General features: G+C 40.8%; 1 protein-coding gene across 1 annotated transcript; it reads right to left on the minus strand.

Moving 5' to 3' along the window:
- Positions 1-1,281: 1,281 nt before the first annotated feature.
- On the minus strand, positions 1,282-21,233 carry LOC106995672 (arf-GAP with GTPase, ANK repeat and PH domain-containing protein 5). Its single transcript, XM_028826318.2, has 8 exons — positions 20,812-21,233; positions 20,371-20,439; positions 18,023-18,091; positions 16,015-16,049; positions 8,402-8,502; positions 5,774-5,809; positions 2,096-2,147; positions 1,282-1,857 (listed from the first exon to the last, which is right to left on the minus strand). The coding sequence occupies exons 1-8, from the start codon at positions 21,095-21,097 to the stop codon at positions 1,729-1,731; spliced, it is 777 nt and encodes a 258-aa protein (XP_028682151.2). The 5' UTR covers positions 21,098-21,233; the 3' UTR covers positions 1,282-1,728.
- Between the last annotated feature and the right edge of the window lie 1,119 nt (positions 21,234-22,352).

Consider the following 22,352-nt stretch of genomic DNA (forward strand, 5'->3'; position numbering starts at 1 on the left):
AGGCATGCTGGTGATGCAGCCCAAGAGGGAGCGGGCAGAGAGGAGCCAGTGGGTATGGACGCGAAACAGAGAAACAGAGAATTCCAGCTCACTCTGCGGGATGTCTGGGTCTGATAGAAACATGGCAGCAGCTTTATTATTATTATTATTATTACTATTATTTTGAGAGATACTCTTGTTGCCCAGGCTGAAGTACAGTAGCACAGTCTCGGCTCACTGCCAACTTCTGCCTTCTGGGCTCAAGAGATCCTCCTGCCTCAGCCTCCCAAGTAGCTGGGATTACAGGCACTTGGCACCATCCTTGCTAATTTTTGTATTTTTGGTAGAGAACAGGTTTCACCATGTTGGCCAGGCTGGTCTCGAACTCCTGACCTCAGGTGATCAGCCCGCCTTGGCCTCCCAAAGGGCTGGGATTACAGGTGTGAGCCACTGTGCTAGGCCTGCAGCAGCTTAATTTTACAGTGTCCCTTTTCTCCTTCTGGAAACTATATGGAGCAACAACAAGACCGAGGAGGAGGAAGAGGAGGAGGAGGAGGAAGAAAAAGCCCATCATCAACACACACATCAAACTCAACTTCAGAGTAATTAGGAAGCTGGGAAGCCACGTAAACCCAAAAGCAGGTGACACCAGCAGAACCAACACAGGAAGCCAGGGAAGTGCAGAAGAACAGGGCATGGGGGGCGACCCGGCGGGGGGGGATCTTCACTGTTGCTAGCAACACACACTCCCAGGAGGAGAGGACCCTCAGAGTGAGAACGGAGAGCTGCGGAAGTGAAGAATGAAGGAGCAGGTGCTGCCCGGGGAAGTCCAGGGGTGCAGAATCTGAGAGCATCCCTTCCCAAGAGAGGCGGGAACACTTGGGAAGGCAGGGCTGAGTTCCTGGAGGCTGCATCTGTGAAAGGAGGCTGGCAGTAGAAACTGCCTGAAGCCGAGTGGGTTCTGAGAGGCAGAGGGGCAGCGCTACAGAGGTGAGGCTGATGCTTCTGTGCAGGAAGGGCAGGCTCCTGAGGAAGGGAGCCCCGAATGCTCTCCACTAGATTCCCAGGGAGCCCCACTCCCTCCACAGGGACCTCGCACTGACATCTGGGAAATGCCATTCATATTGGAACCTCCGACACACTGCCGTGAATGTGAGGGTTTCGTGACTGATGGGGTAGGTTTCTCTTCCAACTCAATAGTATAATTTCCATTTATTCCTCCCCCAGCCTCTCTGAATGTTCACCTCATAGATAACCACAGTACAGCGGTCAGAACAAGGAAATCCACATTCTCATATTTAACTAGATTAAAATTATCTCATAAAATAACCAATTTTATTAATTTAAATACATTTCAATAATGTTTAAACATATTTAAATTATTTAACTAATTTAAAATGAACATATTAGCTAAACTAAAGTCCTTACTGGAGTTTCACCACTTTTTCTACTAATGTCCTTTTTCTGTTCACAAATTCCACCCAGGATCACGGGGCATTTAGTTATTTCTTAGTCTCTTGCCATTTTGTAGGACTGCAGTGACAGTTTCTCAGTCTTTCCTTATCTTTCCTAACCGTGACACTTTGAACCAGTATTGATCAGTATTTGTCAAATGTTCCTCGATTTGGGTTTGTCTGATGTATTTCCATGATTGGACTGAAGTTATGCACCTTTGGCCATTACAGTACAAAAATGATGTGGAATCCTTCCCCGTGCATTCCATCAGAGTTATGGCACTGATAGTTCTTCTTACTGATGATGTTGAACTTGTTCACTTGGTTCAGGTTTCTGCTTGAACAGGGACCTGGGAGGCAGAGCCTGCAGGGAGCCGAGATCACATGACTGCACTCCAGCCTGGGCTACAGAGAGAGACTCCACCTCAAAAAAAAAAAAAAAAAAATACATTTTCTGTTATTTGGGTAGTATATTTACTCATACTAGCTCACTAAACAGAGCTGCAGATCAGTTCTTATTCCAGCACATTCTTTTTACAACACTTAAGATGACTAAATGTAACATGAAATGGGGAAGATTTTTAAAAAGATGCCTTTGATTTCAGCATGAAACAGATACAAGTGTATGATGAAAATACAATCTCAATAAAAGTGCCACTTACTGTAAATGAGTATAACTCTTCATCACATATGCTCAAAGATCCATCTGCATCTCTATAAAATAAGAGTGTGCATTACTTCAAAAACTGTTAATATCTTAGTATAATACCTGTTTAGTAAAATACTGCCTCCTGTGTGCTTTGGTGTTTACCAAAGCAGTTTTTACAAAATCTTCTCCTGGATCCTGACTTGCAGAGGGTTTCTTGACTTCTTCTTTCTCAGCATTTCATGTCCTGTACTGTGAAGTCTTTTACATGACAACCAGTCAGAAGTGCCCATAAGTATTGGCTCTCCCTAACAGGCGATGGCAATAAACCAAATATATTTTCACTCTTCTAACCACACACTGAAACACAAGAATGTTTTACAAAGCAGTAGTGATGAACTTTAATAAATGTAAACGTGATTCAGATTTTCTAGCTTCCTTTCTCTTTAGTTCTCTGTAGTATAGTCTCATGATGTATTTATGTATTTTCTGTTGTTTGAATTAAAAACTCATCTGCCTTTTTAAGAGGCCAGTCTTTGATGAACTTTAAACTTTGTAAAGCTAATGCATTGTGCCTGTGTGATAAACCAGTGATTCTCCAAATGTGCTCTGTGGACCTCTCGGGATCCCCAAGACCCTTTCCAGAAGGCCTAAGAGGCCAACTGTTCTTTTTTTTTGAGACCGAGTTTCACTCTTGTTGCCCAAGCTGCAGTGCAATGGCGCGATCTCGGCTCATGGCAATCTTTGCCTCCCAGGTTCAAGTGATCCTCCTACCTCAGCCTCCTGAGTAGCTGGAATTACAAGTGCCCACCACCACACATGGCTAAATATTTTAGTTTTAGTAGAGATGTGGTTTTACCATGTTGGCCAGGCTGCTATTGAACTCCTGACCTCAGGTGATCCGCTCGCCTCAGCCTCCCAAAGTGCTGGGATTACGCGACTGAGCCACTGTGCCTGGCCAACACTGTTCTGATTCATACGAATTAAACCTGAGAAAGCTGATTAAAAATTTTAAAAATTTGTAAAAGTAATACAAAGTCATTGCCTGCTTTTTCGTTGACACTTGCCATGACTGTATAAAAGTAAAAATGGGTAAAACTGCTGGTTTCTCAGCATAAATCAAGGCAGTGGTACCAATTACATTAGTAGTCACTCTATTCTTTACTGTCCCCTGCAGTTAAAAAAGGTAGCCTGAATTACTTAAGAATGTCTTTGATGAAGCAGTAAAAATTAATGTTATTAAATCTTGATATGTCTCCTTAATATTCTGAATAAGTGAAAAGTTAACAAGAAGTGCTTCTGCTGACTGCAGTATGGTTGTTGTTTTTTTTGTTTTGTTTTGTTTTTTAAATAATTCATGATTTAATTGTGAACTGAACAACCAATTTTTTCACAGAACATCGTTTTTATTTACAAGTACAACCGGACCAGCGCTGTGGCTCATGCCTGTAAAATCCCAGCACTTTCGGAGGCCAAAGCAGGCAGATGGCTTGAGCTCCTTCAGGAATTTGAGACCAGCCTCGGCAACATAACGAAACCCTGTCTCTACCAAAACTACAAGAAAATTAGCCTGGCGTGGTGCCACACATCTGTGGTCCCAGCTACACAGGAGTCTGAGGTGAGAGGATTGCTTGAGCTGAGATCATGCCAATGCACTCCAGCCAAGTGACAGAGTGAGACTCAGTCTAAAAAAAGAAGTACAACTATCATTCTCAAAAATAAATGGAGAGGTTGTCCCTTCAAGGAAAATAAGTATTTGTTCCCAATGATAAAATGTAAGCTTTCCTGAGGACTTTGAAAAACTTCTTCCTGCTACTAGGCTTGACAGCTTTTCAATAGTTAAAGGTGTTTTTTTGTTTGTTTGTTTGTTTTGTTTTTTTTTTGAGACAGAGTCTCGCTTAGTCGCCCAGGCTGGAGTGCAGTGGCGCGATCTCGGCTCACTGCAAGCTCCGCCTCCCGGGTTCACGCCATTCTCCTGCCTCAGCCTCCCGAGTAGCTGGGACTACAGGCGCCCGCCGCCTCGCCCGGCTAATTTTTTGCATTTTTAGTAGAGACGGGGTTTCACAGTGTTAGCCAGGATGGTCTCGATCTCCTGACCTTGTGATCCGCCCGCCTCGGCCTCCCAAAGTGCTGGGATTACAGGCGTGAGCCACCGCGCCCGGCCAAAGGTGTTTTAAAGTAAGATTGGTGGTTAAACTAAAAGTGATTTTTGACATAATAAAACGTAAACCAATATATTCCAAGTAACTAATGCATAACATTATAAATGCAAGTATGGGGGGGAAGATCCATTTAATGTGCAACAAAGATCAATGAGTACTGATGGAATACATTTATTAACATGGAAAATGCCACTGTAACTAATTTAAGAAACTAGCACTTGTGAAGTTTTGATTTAGTATTAAAGAATACCCATAACTGCCTGAAAACTTTAAAAATACACCTTTTACCAGCTACATATTTATATGAGGTTAGGTCATCTTATTAGTGCTTTTTTTCTGAGATCAGAGTCTCCCTCTGTTACCCAGGCTGGGGTGCAATGGCGAGATCTCAGCTCACTGCAACCTCTGCCTCCCAGGTTCAAGCGATTCTCCGGTCTCAACCTCCCAAGTAGCTGGGACTACAGGCAAGCACCACCACGCCCAGTCATTTTTTATACTTTTAGTAGAGGCGGGTTTCACCATGTTAGTGGGGCTGCTCTCAAACTCCTGACCTCAAGTGATCCACCCATCTCGGTCTCCCAAAGTGCTGAGATTACAGGTGTGAACCACTGCGCCCAGCCATCTTATTTTTTTTATTTTTATTTTTTTGAGATGGAGTCTTGCTCTGTCACCCAGGCTGGAGTGCAGTGATGCAATCTCAGCTCACTGCAAACTCCGCCTCCCAGGTTCAAGCTGTTCTCCTGCCTCAGCCTCCAGAATAGCTGGGACTACAGTTGCGTGCCACCACGCCTGGCTAAGTTTTTGTATTTTTAGTAGAGACGGCGTTTCTCCATGTTACCCAGGATGGTCTCCATCTCCTAACCTTGTGATCTGCCCGCATCAGCCTCCCAAAGTGCTGGGATTACAGGAGTGAGCCACTGAGCCCGGCCTCTTACTGCTTTTTAAAAGCAAATTAGAAAGAAAGATCTAGAGAATCCAGTTGTCTCCTATTAAGCTCAACATGAGAGACTTTAAATAATATAAATACATGACACACTTTTTACTCAACTTTTTATTGTAGAAAAGTTATTTTTCAGTGAAAAATTTCTGTTAATAATATTGTTCTCAAGGAATATTTTCTGGTATTACAACCTGGGCCATGGGTTACTACTGACATCTAGTTGGTAGAGGCCATGAAAGCTGCTAAACTCTCTGCAATGCACAGGACAGTCCTCACAACAAAGCGTTATCTAGCTCATAATATCAACAGTGCTAAGGCTGTGAAATCTAAACTAAAAAGATTTCGAAAAAAAATCTCAGTTTTCTATTTCTACCACAGTCAATATCAATATAATCAACATAAACACACTCTTTGAGATGCTCAATCATTTAAGAATTAAGAGTCTTAAGGAATAAAGAACACAAATAATTTGCTTCAATATTTTAGCAGGCACAATACAGCTTATGATGTCTAGAGCTGTGACCTAACACTGAGCTTGATATCTTGCAAAGTAATTAGCTGGAATAACAAGACAGGTTTCTAAAAAGCTCACCTTTGCGTGCTATCATGATGTATCTCCAAGGTCACTCTGTGGAAGGAAAAAAAATTCATAACAATAGATGTTATCATTTGTTAGGCCTGAAGACATTTTTTAAAAGGGGGGCAGAGGAAACTCTCCTAGCGGCCCTGAAATTCAAATCTTCTAGTTCGGAACAGCACCATAAGGGCACTTTGTTTTCATTTCTTGGTTTTTCACAAAAATATAAGAACCAAAATGTGAGGCAATATGCTGTTAAGAAGACGTTCTTCTGTTGATGATTGTAATATATAAATAATAACAGATTTCCCCATTATATGCTCTTCTACCCACAAAACCGTTCGTCCCATGTGATTTATTTTATGTGTTTATTTTTTGACCCAGAGTCTCACTCTGTTGCTTAGACTGGAGTGCAGTGGTGCGATCCTGGCTCACCACAATCTCCATCTCTGAGGTTCAAGTGATTCTCATGCCTCAGCCTCCCAAGTAGCTGGGACTACAGCTTTGCACCACTCTGCCCAGGTAATTTTTTTGTTTTGTTTTGTTTTTGGGATGGAGTTTCACTCTTGTTGCCCAAGCTTGAGTGCAATGGTGCGATCTTGGCTCACCACAACCTCTGCCTCCCAGATTCCAGCCATTCTCCTGCCTCAGCCTCCCGAGTAGCTGGGATTACAGGCGTGCACCACCACACTCAGCTAATTTTGTAGAATGAGGCCAAAACAACTGAGGGAAGGCAAATCTCAATTTTAGTTAATAGGTCTACACAATATTAGCACTTTTTAAAAAGCCTGAAACATTAGCATGTAAGATGGATATATCTACAGTGCTTCAAGTAGTTTTCATTTCTGAAATAATTTCACAAATCACGGAATTTAAAGTTACATGTTGGAAAGGACCAATGACCTTACATGATATTTAATTCAACACTCATTTTACGGATCAGGGAAACAAACCTTAAAACTGACTTGCCCAAGGTCCCACCAAATAGGAGCAGTTTCTCATCCTAAACTCAAATGAAGCTGTGGCTCTCAAACTTTGCTGCAAGTTAAAATCACCTGAGAAGCTTTAATAACGGCCTCATCTTCAACATGAGACATTTTAATGTAATTAGTGTTGGGTATGACTCTGGGCATCAAGGTTGTTGGTAAAAGTTTCCCAGGTGATTTCAATGTGCAGCAAAGTTTGGAATGATAGAGCTGGGGTGAAAATCAGAATCTTCTGGGATGCCTTTCTTCACATAAAGATGCCTCATATCCATCCCTATTTTCCTGAAAGGCTTCTCAGTGCCTAGAGATAGACAGAAAGTGGAGATGGGAAGATACATGTGTTTGCAGAGCTGTATTTTGAAAAAAACCTTGCATAAGTGATCTCAGTGAGTTCCACCTATCCCACTGACAACACTGCACTACTGACTCATGATAAACATTTTTCAGAATCTTTTCTTGAAGCCAATTTGCCCTATTAATTTGCTCAATAAACCTTTATTTCACCAATAGTTAATATACCAAATAATTATTTCTCAAACTTGCTGATGGCAAATTAAAACTTACTTTACTTTCAAAAGTAGACTTCCAAAAAGTAGAATAATGAGGAAAAAAGCATGAAATTTGTTTAAGCAAGATTAATCTTCAAAGGCACTTTTGAATTGTATGCTAACACATCAAAATCTTTTGAACTCAAAGAAGCCAGGGACTCTAGTCAAAGTAGTTTTGGTGTATGTGTGCTCAAAGATTTCAGAGATTTGGCTGACTACAGACATTTAGTGATTACTCAACAGGTCCCAAAGCTCAGGACTTGAGACAGAGTTTGAGTCCAGTTTTTGCTGAAACACAATTTCATCACAACTATTGTTAAAAGGGAGAGAAGAAAGTGACATTATTATGAGTGTAAACTTGCCATTTTTAATTGAAGTAAAAGTTACTGACAATTGAATTAGCTAAAAAGGCTAGTGCATTTGAAACAAAATTGTTTATAAGCTAGTTATGTTTACAGAATGAAAAGTAAAATTAAAGACATTAATATTCTAAATTAGTACTTTCCAAACTGTATTCTAAAAATCAACACTCATAACCCAAGGAGATGATAATAATGTACACTGGAAAGCCCTTATGGAGGTGGTGCTGGTGTTGGTTGTTGTTCCTTTCAAAATAAACTTCATCTCAGGGTGCTCTCAAAGCACATCTTTGTGGCCCATGAGGTGCTCACGCACAATGAGAGAAATTCAAATGCAGATATACTGTGGTGTCAGAAGAGGAAAAGCTGTTCCTTCTTCCAAGGCTACTGTCCAAAGTAGTACACACTGATTTAGGCCTATAATGCACTGAACAACTAAGTTTTCATGAAAAACATTCAATAAAGGGAACCTATCCTTCTCACTGCATTCAACAGTGTCTCAAGGCATAAAGGCATCAAAAAAATACACTTTTTCTGGGACTGTTTCTTTGCTAACTGATTTTTCCTTCCACCATGACATCTAAGATTAAAAGAGAAATTGATACTTAATATATACTTAATATATAGAATCTGGATATCAATATATAGTTGACTCCAATTTCTTAAACCGATTGCTGAAGAGGATAACCAAACGGCTGAAATAATTTTAGAATAAAGGGATCTATCCCTTGGCAGTATAGTTGTACTCACGATATTACTGTCATTGTAAGATAAGGCTGGCTGGCTGTGTTGTCATCAAGGAAGATTGTTGAACATGAGCTGTATTGTTGACTGAAACGCACAGTAGATACCTGAAGGGGAAGGGAAGTGTAAGTTAAACTTATCAAAGTGTATTTTTTCTTGGTTAAAATGTCAAATGACAAAGCACTAAGATATTTCTTACACTCCATGAACTGCCTGAGTGCGGTATCATGTGCACTCTACAGAGAACCCATTGGAGGCTCTTAACTTCCAGAGACGATGTTTAAGATATGGGTCATAAAATGCTGCCCTTAATATGGTACCTGTCATCAAACCTAACAAGGATTTTATGAATTCCCTTTCAAAATCATGAGAAAAGTTTAAAATAAGATTTCATTGTTTTTTTCTACAGCAATATAAAGCAGCCAAGAATTTCTATTTCTATGATTTATTTACTACAATAAAATACAACGTATTAAATAATACTGGTACAAGAGCATTTTATTGCAGTGACTACAAGACTAATGCATTTACTAAATTACTCATTCTAAATGTATTATTTCAGGCGATATTGTGACAAAACAAGTGTTTCAGATTCAGAGGCTCTGTTGTGCCAGGGTTGCTAGGCCACCAACAAGCGAGGAAGCCATAGGTTTCTCTAGTCCTATTTTCTTATGTGGAAGATAAAAACAGTATCACTTAAACATTCTCTCACACCCTGAAAACAGATGACAACTTAAAAAATCTTTTGCTTCTGGCCCGGCGCAGTGGCTCACGCCTGTAATCCCAGCACTCTGGGAGGCCGAGGCGGCTGGATCACGAGGTCAGGAGATCGAGACCATCCTGGCTAACACAGTAAAACCCCGTCTCTACTAAAAAGTACAAAAAATTAGCTAGCCGTGGTGGTGGGCGCCTGTAGTCCCAGCTAATCGGGAGGCTGAGGCAGGAGAATGGCGTAAACCCGGGAGGCGGAGGTTGCAGTGAGCCGAGATCACGCCACTGCACTCCAGCCTGGGCAACAGAGCAAGACTCCGCCTCACAAAAAAAAAAAAAATCTTTTGCTTCATGTTTAAATAAGACTGCCATGACATGCCTCAAATGAGATTCTCAGAGAATACTTTCCGTTCATTTCAAAACTTGATCAATTTCATTCTGTAAATCATCTGACCTGCACCTAGCCATTTTCCTGCTCTACCCCTGCTCTCTGCCTAGAATACTGCTTTTCTCTTTCCTTGCTTCAGCAAGCTCGACTCCATCTACCTTGTTGGATCTCTTTGTTGGCAGTCACTCAAAAAATGTTTTTTCTACACTAATTAGTCGAATTCACAAGATACGAATTCTTGCAGAGTGTTCCCCTCATGAGAAAGTACGCCTCTCCATAAGAGTACAGGAGGGCCCTTACTCTTCCTACCTCCAGTGCTGAGCACAGAATTTTGAGTAAATCCAAAACTTCGACAAGTGTTTGACAATTCAGTTGTAATTTGGAAGATAAGTCTTACTACATTTAATTACAGCAAAAACATTACTAACAGTTTACTGTTTATAGGTATTATTTAAGGTAGTCAGAAAATAGAAACGAAAAATCTAACGTCAGTCAGCATAAATCAGACTATGAAATTTTATGACCTTTAACAAGAAATGGAAGGGGTTACTTAGTAGTTTTAAGGTTTCATAACAAAAACTAGAAAATAATTGTACCTAGTAATTTAGTAAGTCAAACCCAAAGCCTTACCATCAAAGGTCCAGTACCCGTTGGACGCTGATGCCCACCCACTGACTTCTTCCGCTGTGCTGCCTCTCATTTTAACCCATTAAAAATATTAAAGTTGTTTTCCTTGTAGAGGTCTTCATCTCCTTGGTTAGGTCTATTCCTAAGTATTTTATTTTATTTTATTTTATTTTATTTTATTTTATTTTTGCAGCTATCATAAAAGGGGTTGAGTTCTTAGTTTGATTCTAAGGTTGGTCGCTGTTAGAGTATAACTGAGTTACTGATTTGTGTACATTAATTTTGTCTCCTGAAACTTTCCTGAATTCATTTATCAGTTCTAGGAGCTTTTTGGAGGAGTCTTTAGGGTTTCCTAGGTATACAATCATATCATCAGCAAACAGCAACAGTTTGACTTCCTCTTTACCGATCTGGATGCCTTTTATTGCTTTCTCTTGTGTGATTGCTCTGGCTAGGCCTTCCAGTACTATGCTGAATAGAAGTGTTGAGAGTGGGCATCCTTGTCTTGTTCCGGTTCTCAGGGGAAATGCTTTCAACTTTTCCCCATTCAGTATTATGTTGGCTGTGGGTTATTACATTGAGGTATGATCCGTGTACACCGATTTTGCTGAGGGTTTTAATCATAAAAGGATGCTGCATTCTGTCAAATGCTTCTTCTGTGTCTACTGAGATGATCATGTGATTTTTTTGTTTTTAATTCTGTTTATGTGGTATATCACATTTATTGACTTGCGTACGTTAATCCATCCCTGCATCCCTGGTATGAAACCCATGTGATCATGGTGGATTATCTTTTCTTTGAGATAGAGTCTTGCTCTGTCACCCAAGCTGGAGTGCAGTGGCGTGATCTTGGCTTATCGCAACCTCCGCCTCCCAGGTTCAAGTGATTATCCTGCCTCAGCCTCCTGAGTAGCTGGGACCATAGGCACGCGTCACCACACCCAGCCAATTTTTGTATTTTTAGTAGAGACGGGGTTTCACCTTGTTGACCAGGCTGGTCTTGAACTCCTGACCTGGTGATCAGCCTGCTTTGGCCTCCCAAAGTGCTGGGATCACAGGCGTGAGCCACCGTGCCCAGCTGGATTATCTTTTTGATATGCCATTGGGAACTACAAAACATTGCTGAATGAAATCATGGACACAAACAAATGGAAAGACATCCCATGCTCATGAATGGGTAGAATGAATATTGTGAAAATGACCATACTGCCAAAAGCAATCTATAAATTCAATGTAATTTCCATCAAAATACCACCATCCTTCTTCACAGAACTTGAAAAAATAATCCTAAAATTCATATGGGACCAAACAAGAACCCACATAGCCAAAACAAAACCAAGCAAAAACAAATCTGGAGGCATCACATTACTTATTTCAAACTATACTAGAAGGCCATAGTCAACAAAATAGCATGGTAGTGGTACAAAAATAGGCACATACACCAATGGAACAGAATAGGGAACCCAGAAATAAACTCAAATACCTATAGCCAACTGATTTTCAACAAAGCCAACTAAAACACAAGGTGAAGAAAGTAAACCTTATTCAACAAATGGTGCTGGGATAATTGGCAAGCCACATGCAGGAGAATGAAACTGGATCCTCAACTCTCACCTTACACAAAAATCAACTCAAGATGGATCAAGGACATACATCTATGACCTGAAATCATAAAAATTCTAGAAGATAACACTGGAAAAACCCGTCTAGACATTGGCTTAGGCAAAGACTTCATGACCAAGAACACAAAAGCAAATGCAACAAAACCAACAGGTGAAACTTAACTAAAGAGCTTCTGCACAGGGAAAGGAGTAAACAGGCAACCCACAGAGTTGGAGGAAATCTTCACAGTCTACATATCTAACAAACAGCTATTATCCAGAATCTATGAGGAACTCAAACAAATTACAACTACAAAAACATGGAACCAGCCCAAATGCCCATCAATCAAGGAGTGGATAAAGAAACTGTGATATACATACACATATATTTTTAAGGAATACCACTCAGCCATAATAGGGAATAAATTAATGGCATTCTCAGCAACCTGGATGAAAGTAAAGACTATTATTCCAAGTGAAGTAACTCAGCATGGAAAACCAAACATCATATGTTCTCATCCATATGTGGGAGCTAAGCTATGAGGATGCAAAGCCATAAGAATGATACGATGGACTTTGAGGACTCGGGGAAAGGCTGGGAGGAGGGTGAGGTATAAAAGGCTACACATTGGGTTCAGTGGATACCGCTCAGATGACGGGTGCACCAAAATCTCACAAATCATCACTAAAGAAATTAGTCATGTAACCAAATACCACCTGTTCCTCCAAAACCCTATGGAATAAATAAATAAATAAAGTACAGCATTTTTCTCAGCAAACATAAATAAAATAAAACAAAGCTAAAGTTCACATTTTTCACTCTCCTTTTGGGCAGGACAAATTTTAGATATGTTTTTAAAGAATTAATAACTTTTTTCCTTTTTCTGAGACAGGGTCTCCCTTTGTTGCCCAGGCTGGAGTGCAGTGGTGCAGTTACAGTTAACTGCAGCCTCAAACTCCTGAGCTCAAGCGATCCTCTGCCTCAGCCTCCTAAGTAGGAAAAACGAAAGGCACATGCCACCAGGCCTGGCTAATCTGTTATTTAACCTTTGTGTAGACGTGAGGTCTTGTTATGTTGACCAGGTTAAAAATGAACAAATCTTAATTAACTTAAATATTTCTAACACTTTGGGCCTTCACAAAAACAGCTCCATGTCTGTTGTGAAGTAAGAGAAGTATATGGCGGTGGATAAAGTTTAAATGAAAATATTAAACAAGGCCTTAGGAGAAAAATGTAATATGCTTATTATACATACATTAATTTAAAAAATTCTCTGGATTAATATCATTAATTATACTCAAATTAGACTTTGATTTAAGCATAGGTCCTAAATTTGGATTAAATATAATAGATTGACCACAAATTTATTTCCCCTCCCTCCGCAAGTCTCCTTAATCATAAAATAAAGGTTAACACATGACCAGGAGAGAAGGTTGACAAAGATAATTTTTTTTTTTTTTTTTTTTTGAGACAGAGTCTCGCTCTGTCGCCCAGGCTGGAGTGCAGTGGCCGCATCTCAGCTCACTGCAAGCTCCGCCTCCCGGGTCTACGCCATTCTCCTGCCTCAGCCTCCCGAGTAGCTGGGACTACAGGCGCCCGCCACCTCACCCGGCTAGTTTTTTGTATTTTTTTTAGTAGAGACGGGGTTTCACCGTATTAGCCAGGCTGGTCTCGATCTCCTGACCTTGTCATCCGCCCGTCTCGGCCTCCCAAAGTGCTGGGATTACAGGCTTGAGCCACCGCGCCCGGCCGACAAAGATAATTTTTAATAAATGCTGAGACATAAAAAGTAGATAAAGGAGTGGTAAACAACACGGAAGCACAACTTTGGTGCTTACAGAAAGTGACTGGAACAGAAGCGAGCCAGTTTGTCTTGCAGAACTAAAGGCAGGCTGTGAACTTACAGGCAAATGGCACTTTGGAAAGTTGGGTAAAATGTAAAACAAAAGCCAGCAAGGTCAGTTGAAAATCTCTAACCAGAGCCCCGAGTCCACCTGTCTTTCCATCTGACAAGAAACTTAGATGTGTGTTCTCTGGATATATCAAACCTGAGAATTCCTGGCTCAGAGATACCATGGCTTAAACCTGAGATATAAAGAAAACTGTATACCAAAAATGGAACTCCAACTTCCTTCGCTAACTCTGCTTTTGGAAAGCAAGTGGCCATGTTTTTACTTCCCAGGCAGAAAATTGGGAGATCCTTCCCAGAAGAAACTGAAATGTCTTGAATAAAGATCCCCAGATAATACACTGAGGTCCCCCAAATGAAAAGCTAGTTTGGCTTCCAAAAACTCACAGTGAGTGCTATCAGCTAACAGAAGTCCTGCTTCCAAATAAAGCAGGCCAGGGACCACCACACATTGGAGGGAAGCCTCCAACAACAGAAATCAAAGCAACAGAAAAAAGGAATTCATGGGAGCAGTTAAAACCAGGAGCAAAACTAAAAAAAAAAATCTTAAAACACTCTCAAAAATATAAAATTCAATAGAAAGAGTAGAGGATAAAGTCACAGAATATCCCAGAACTAGAATAAAAGGACAAACTGAAAAAAATAGAAGGGGAAAAATTAAAAACCAATGCAGGTGTACTGGTCTAAGCAGCCTAGCGTCTGAATAACAAGACTATCAGTAAAAAAGTAACAGAGAAAATTTAAAAAAAAATCTCAAGAAGAGATAGTCTCAGGTTTAGTAGCCTCAATAAAACGAAAAGATCTCCACCAAGCTGTTATTATAAAATTTCAGAACCTCAGAGAGAGAGAAGATCCTAAAAAGCTTCCACAGATACCTAAAACCTGGTTGTAAATAGTGTATCACACACTGGCAATAAATTCAAGAACAACACTGTAATGACAGCACAACTGCAAAATGTCTTCAGAACCATAAAATCTAGATTCAACCTAGAGGTGTCCTCTCTATCAAAGAGGAGGGATTTTAAGACTGGCCATCTCTCTAAACATCTCCACCCAGGAAAATGTGTTCCGGTACAACTAGAGAGGATTACCGGACAGAAGGAAACACAAAATCAGGGACTCAGGCAATCCCACACAAGAGAGCAGTTATGTGAGATCCCAAAAGACTTTAAGGAGATAGCACAGAAAAGCAGACATCGAGCATATCTAGGGAAAGCCACTCCATACTGAACTAGGATGACAAAAGGCCAAAGAAAGTTGCTCCTCCAACACACACACAAAAGGAACAGATGTGTTTTCGCAGACGGAAAGTATCTTTGAAAGGCATGTGATAAATGCTACAACACTTGGGGGAAAACGGCTATTAGAAAATAAGCAAAGGAATATAGTCAGAAAATTATCTTCATGCTAAAAAATAATGGATGTGAAAGCAAACAGACCACCCAGAGTCTCCTTACTATATTTGGATGGATAAACTAACATAGGCTAGGAAAAAAGAGAAGATCCAGGAGAATTGCAGAAGTGCTCAGATTTCAGAACTGTTTCAGAGACAGGATGAAGGACATGTAATGCAGAGGCACAGTGAAAACACCATATGACTTAGCAGTGAATAATATTTGCAGAGTCATAATCATGTAAATATTACTGATTTAATGAAGAAGTGTGCTACTATTGGAAGAAACAGAGGGAGGAACATAAGATCATGGTGTAGCAAGAAAGGTATGCTTTTACCTGCTGTGATAGAAAGTCAGTAGACTGTGCTGGCAATTAACTTAGCTCTTCTATTTTTGTTATTTCATTAAAAATAAGATTAAATATTTCAGGCAGATTTTTTTTTTTTTTTTTTTTGAAAAAGAGTTTCACTCTCTTACCCAGGCTGGAGTGCAATGGTGTGATCTCAGCTCACTGTAACCTCCACCTCCCGGGTTCAAGTGATTTTCCTGCCTCAGCCTCCTGAGTAGCTGAGATTCCAGGCATGAGCCACCACGCCCGGCTAATCTCATATTTTTAGTAGAGACAGAATTTCACCATGTTGGTCAGGGCTGTTTCGAACTCCTAACCTCAGATGATCCACTCGCCTCAGCCTCCTAAAGTGCTGGGATTACAGGCATGAGCCAGGATGCCCAGCCTTAAGGCAGATGTTTTTACCACAACCAGACTATTGAAATTCAACTTAAATATCAGAAATCCTTAAAAGGACACACTAAGCTAAAGACTTTTCTGGATACATTTAATACTTAGGAAAATAGAAGAGTTTTAGAAAATCCACAGAAAGGGGTCCATGCTATCACCACTGGGTCCACATTGTAATTTAAAGAAATCAAGAGAGACACACTTTTATGTAAAACTATCAATTTCTTAACTATTTGACTGTTTACTTACGTGGTTTGTACAGTTGCTTCTTCTTATTTCTATAACTAAGAATAAAAAAGAAAAACTGGTCACTTCTGATACAAATGCCATAAAATAAAAGTAGTTGTTAACATCTTACTGATTACTCCTATGTAAAATGAGACAAAATTCCATTAAAAAAATATTTTCAATAATTTATAATTTAAATTATCTGGCATGATTAATTTCATAAAGTTTCTATTACATACAAATGAAAGTTTCTATTTCATAAAGTTTATATTACATAAAAATGAAAGAATCCTCATGTACAAAGGAAAAGGGCAAAAAAACTAGGCCAGATGAAAAATTTAGCTAATAAAAAAGTTTAACTGTTGCATATATGAGCCATGATCCATTAGTATTCTCTCATTCTGTGTTTACACATAGGTTACTTTAATTATCAGAAGCTAAGAGCTAACAGCTCTAAGAACTGCTTCCTGACCAGACACCTATCTCTAGATGCAACAGAATCCCTGTAAGCATCTTGAACCACACTTAATGGTTACCTACTAATATGTCACTAATAGCAAAACAAAACATGGGTCTTTACACAACTGGAAAGTAATCTCATGTTAACATGTGACCCTTAATGTTGGAGAGAGGGCCTAGTGGGAGGTGTTTGGGTAGTGGCAGTGGATTCCCTATAAATGGATTGGTCCCATTCCCACGGTAATAAGCAAATTCTCATTATGGTACCTTAAAAGAGTGTGGTACCAGCCAGGTGCAGTGGCTCAAGCCTGTAATTCCAGCACTTTGGGAGGCTGAAGTGGGTAGACCACCTGAGGTCAGGAGTTTGAGACCAGCCTGGTCAACATGGTGAAACCCCATCGCTACCAAAAATACAAAAATTAGCCAGGTGTTGTGGCGCCCGCCTATAGTCCCACCTACTCAGGAGGCTAAGGCAGGAGGATTGCTTGAACCTGGGAGGTGGAGGTTGTAGTGAGCCGAGATCATGCCATTGCACTCCAGCCTGGGCAACAGCGAGAGACTCCATAAAAAAAAAAAAGAAAAAAAAAAAAGAGTGTGCTACCTTCCCTCTCCTCTCTCTCCTCCCACTTTCACCATGTGGAACCACTTGCTTCCCCTTTGCCTTCTATCATGATTGTAAGCTTGCTGCGGCCCTCACCAGAAGCAGATGTTGAAGCCATGTTTGTACAGCCTGAAGATCTATGAGCCGATTAAACCTCTTTTTGTTATAAATTACCCAGCCTTAGGTATCTCTTTACAGTAACGTAAAAAAAGAACACAAATTCTAACCAGAAATAACTGATTCAAAATTGGCAAAGTCTACCCAAACTATAAAAACAAAGGTTACAAACTCCCATGTTTTACTGTGCTGCATTACTTCACATATGATTATAGAACCCTCACTTGTATTCTTGCTGTTTAAGTCAACTGGAAAACTTGGCTGTGTATGGTTTTTTAGCAAATAAATAAGGATTTAGCATAACATTAAGGAAAATAAGCAGGAGTAGGGCATGTTTAAATTGACATTACATCAAATGAAAATGTTAATAGCTTAAAGTTTTGAGTAGCATGAACTTGGATGTGGTAAATGAATGCGGTCAGAGGACTGTGTGAGAGGAGGCCCAAATCACAGATTCAATCCCCGATGATAAACAACTATGTTTTTTAATTTATTTAAATGAAAACCAAGTTGAAGCCTAAGTTCTATCATTCAGCTTTAAAATGTACTCTTTGGAGCAAGGGAAAACGGACCAAGAATTATGAATAAAGAGAAATCCATGACTCCTCCGTCACATGACAAATTAATTGTGTTGATAAAAAGATGGCAAAATGTATAAACAAAAAGTTTACATGTTTTCACTAAAATGATAACTAAAGGAAAGTATATCACATGTTAAAATAAGACAAGTGAATATGTGAAAAGTTGAAAAATTTAAACCAATACGAGTTTTTCTAAATACTTCCTATAATACACCTGATCAAACAAGAGTTTGTACTGTTTCTCTTGGTGGAAAAAACAACGTTGTCTCACCATCCGTTTGAGAGTTCCTCTGGAATATTGTGCTTGCCTCTGCATTGGCAGAAGGGTTAAACTCCAAAGCTATATGTATAGAGGGAGAAAAGAAAAAAAGAGGTAATCATTTATAAAAATTTATCAATTTGTTTATTCAACTGCTGCATTTAGGCTATTTCACTACATCTACTTGTATTCTTATCCATCGAAATGAATGTACAGACATAAGATAGAGCCAGGCAAGACGGCACATGCTTGTAGTCCCAGCTACTCAGGAGGCTGAGATGGGAAAATCACTTGAACCCAGGTCAGGAATTTGAGGCCAGCATGAGTAACATAGTGACACCTTCCTTTATTTAAAAAAAAAAAAAAAATGAAGAGGTAAATGTCAGCTTTGAGTTGTGTAAAATCAACTTTGCGTAAAATAAAGATGTCAGTAAATTTTAAAAGACAGGTCTATTTTATAGGCAAAATATAAGATGTATTCTAGAGTTTTTTTAATTTTTAGAAGTAAATTCAGCATATCTGTCACTTTCATGTCATTCTGAGGACACAGAACCTCAGTTTTGTTGAGTAACTGTCTTCTACAGTCATGTGCTATCTGTAAGTCTTCATTTCTTCATTAACAATACATAGGGAGATACACAGGCCTTATTTGTATTGGAAATGGCCAAGTGAGACATACATAAACTGTGTTGTAATCCTAAAGAATGACAACAAAGAGCCATTTTGGGGCTCTCATCCAACACTACCCATCTACTAACTGGTGTGTAACATCACTCAGAGCCTTTCCTTACATCACCGAACAGAGTATAAGTTTACACAAATACTTACATGCTTTGTGTATAAAGGTACAATCAATTAATTCACATATTTGTTTATTCTAAAGCAATCCTTAAATATCTTGAAAAGTGAGGACAGTACTTACAAGTTACAAAGTCACACTCATCAGGTGTCATAATTATCCTACCTCTTAAAAAATTAAGAGCCCAACCGAAGTTTAAATAGAAGAGCTATAAGACATTTCCTCTACAGTAATGAAATCTCTGGCATTTAAATGAAAAAAATAAGCCAACTGGATTTCTCATCTTTATGATGCAATGCTTTCTATTTTGAACATTTTAGTTTTTATTCAGGAATCATATTATTACCCAGAATTACTTTTACTTAGATTCATCTCTTTGCAAGATTTTAGAGGCAAACCAACTAACTGTTTTCTCTTTTCCGCCGCCTCCATCCAGTGCCTCTCTCAGCAATGTAGAGACTTAAAAATCTCCAACTTTCTTCCTTTTTTTTTTTCTGTGAGATGGGGTCTCGCTCTGTCACCAAGGCTGGAGTGCATTGGCACAATCTCTGTTCACTGCAACCTCTGCCTCCCAGGTTCAAGCAATTCTCCTGCCTCAGCCTCATGAGTAGGAGGAACTACAGGCATGCACCACCACACCCAGCTAATTTTTGTATTTTTTTAGTAGAGATGGGGTTTCACCAAGTTGGCCAGGATAGTCTCGAACTCCTGACCTCAGGTGATCCGCCCACCTCGGCCTCCCAAAGTGCTGGGATTGCAGGAGTGAGCCACCATGCCCAGCCAAAACTCTGACTTTCTTATCTTTCAACAAGATGCTATTGTCAGGAGGGGAAAGGACAAAGGGGGAGCCACAGCAACGAACACTCTTACAGGGAAGGTCTGACATTTTTAACCTGCAATCTTTATATTACACATTAAAAGTCTACATTGACATTCCATGTTTTGATAGTTTTGACCATGAACCAATCCCCATCTCTCTTGTAGAATAAGGAGGTAAATAAAGTCTGTTAAGTCACCAGAATAAATCTGGAGACACATTTTTTGTTACAGTAAGAATTTTAAAGTAATCAGAGCCTCATGGGTAAACTCCTTTGACAAACCATCCCCTACCCCCACACAACCATTTTTCTGCAGTCCTGGCCGTGATGTTTCACACCTTTCACAATTATTTTAAGCACCCTCCTTTTATTTCCTCCTCCTGTGTTCAAATTACAGTTAGAAGAAACTAAGCAGCCTCTATCAAGGTGACTTACAGCAGCCCATTAAGAATACCATACAGCCTCTCCCATGGCAACCTCCATTCTGATTTTAAATAAGAAATCCCCGAATATCTGAATATGAACTGTCCTGAGATTTAGCTACTTTAACAAAGGAAACAATTAGGCACTTACCTGGTTCCTTCACTTAGGTACCATCTGGATAGGTACAAAGAAAAAATAAGATGGCTGCTGGAAAGTTGGAATATTTGAGTTTTTATTGAGAAAAGGAAGAGAATGGTCCAAAGAAGCCTCCACAAAGTCCCACAGCATAATACACAGACATACAGACAATGTTGTCTCACCATCTGTTTGACAGTTCCCATGGAATATTGTGCTTGCCTCTGGATTGGCAGAAGGGTTAAACTCCAAAGCTAAACATATAGAGGGAGAAAAGAAAAAAAGATTTAATCATTTATAAAAATTTATCAACTCATTTATTTGACTGCTGCTTATTCAACAAGAAGAGCCATAAATAAATGGTCCCATGGCAGCCTGGGAGAATGAGATGAGAGAGCAAGAACTGAGCGATTGGGAGGGGAGGCGAAAAGAAACTGACTGGACTCGGTGGGGAAAAACTAAGGGGTGGGAATGCAAGGCAGAGCCAGCTCTTGTTCCTGGCCAGCCCCTGGAAAGCTGGCTACAGGCAGAAAGGAGCTCGAAGTGGGCGATGCCTCCCAGGGGACCTTGGGGACAGCAGCATCCAGAGGCAAGCCGAGGGCAGATGGCACCCGTCACCTCCTTACCTTCAGGCATCTCCCGGTCATGGATGTGGTACATGTGGAGGTCCTCACCAACTTCAACAGTCACCTCAGCAGGCTGCACAGCAGCAGCCATAGGCGCCCCTGCCATCCCATCCCCAGCTCCTGCCATCCTGTTCCCAGCTCCTGTCATCCTGTCCCCAGCTCCTGCCATTCTGTCCCCAGCTCCTGCCTCATAGATGTCGGACTTAGAGGGGCACACTGACCCCTGCGGCTGGTCAAACTCAGGGCTGTCCTTGGGGCACACACAACAGGTCAGTACATTCCCCATGGGGCACCTCTACTCCTGTCTGCCACGACCTGTGCCTCTGCTCACAACTTTGGCCACGTACTCCTGCTGCCCTAGGCTTAGGCTACGCTGCACTTGCAGAGATGGTCTTGCCCGCTGCTCGCCTGACTACCTTACAGCCCGGCCCTGGCCCCAGCTGGGGCTGCGGGCCAAGGTCCGTGCCCTGCTGAATCCCCTGAGCTGACTTGTCTGGGAGGGTGAGGACTTGCTGGCTTATTCAATAGGTTGTGAACCCAACAAGCGCTGAGAGACACAACTGCCTGAAGAGAGAACAGAGGGAGCTCCTCCTCCTTCTGTAGTCACCTACAGACTGAAGCCCACTGGCCCAGGTGGGAGCACAGGCATGTGGCACACAATGCCCCACCCCACACATCACAATGCCCTCCCCGACAGCTCACAGTGCCCCACCCTGGTTGCCACCCCTCCCCAACAGCTCAGAATGCCCCTGCCTGAGGTGCCCCGCCCTGTGGCTTATGATGCTGCTGCTCTCCTGGCCCCTCCTGCAGTGCCAGCAGGACTAAGGTTTTCATTCATCACCAGCTTCCTGAGCTTTTTAGTCCTAAGAAAAGCACAGGGTAGTTGGTTACTTGAAGCCATCTTCCTCTCTGAGTTCTATACAAAGCCTCAGTAGAGTGGGTCCCATTAGCAACCAAGTTGAACAACTTTTATTTGCTGACTGAATATAGATACACCTGAATGGCTGACTGCTTTGGTAACAAAACACTCGTCTCCTGTCTTCCAATGAGTGGTCGTTTTTGTCTGCAACTTGACCACAGCAATCCCTGGGGCCCTAGCTTACTCTCAATAAAGAGTTATGGCTGTGTGTCTTGAATGACACCTTAGGACCCATCCTGCCTCCACCTCCTTCTCCATAAAATAGAAACCTAACTTGTCCCTCCAAGCTTTGAAAGGCTAAAACGTACCATCTCTGTTTTCTCCCCGCTATTTCTTCCTTCCATGGCAGGGACTTTCAGATTTTCTTTCTTTTACTAACAAAGCACTATGCATGATTTTGTCATACAAAATCGAGAGCCATAAAGTGGGTTACCACAGTCCTAATTCAATAAAGATGAATACTTGACATGTGGCAAGCAGTGTGTGCCTCACAGTGTCCCCACTGTTATGCTCATTTAACCCTCAGAAACAGTCTCATTTACAGATTTTACAGAAGAAGTGGAGATGGAGAAGGTAAGTAACCTCCCCAAGGTCACATGACTGCTAAGGGTGGGGCCACAAT

This window comes from Macaca mulatta, chromosome 9 (genome assembly GCF_049350105.2).
Source record: "Macaca mulatta isolate MMU2019108-1 chromosome 9, T2T-MMU8v2.0, whole genome shotgun sequence".
NCBI classification, from domain to species: Eukaryota; Metazoa; Chordata; class Mammalia; order Primates; family Cercopithecidae; genus Macaca; species Macaca mulatta.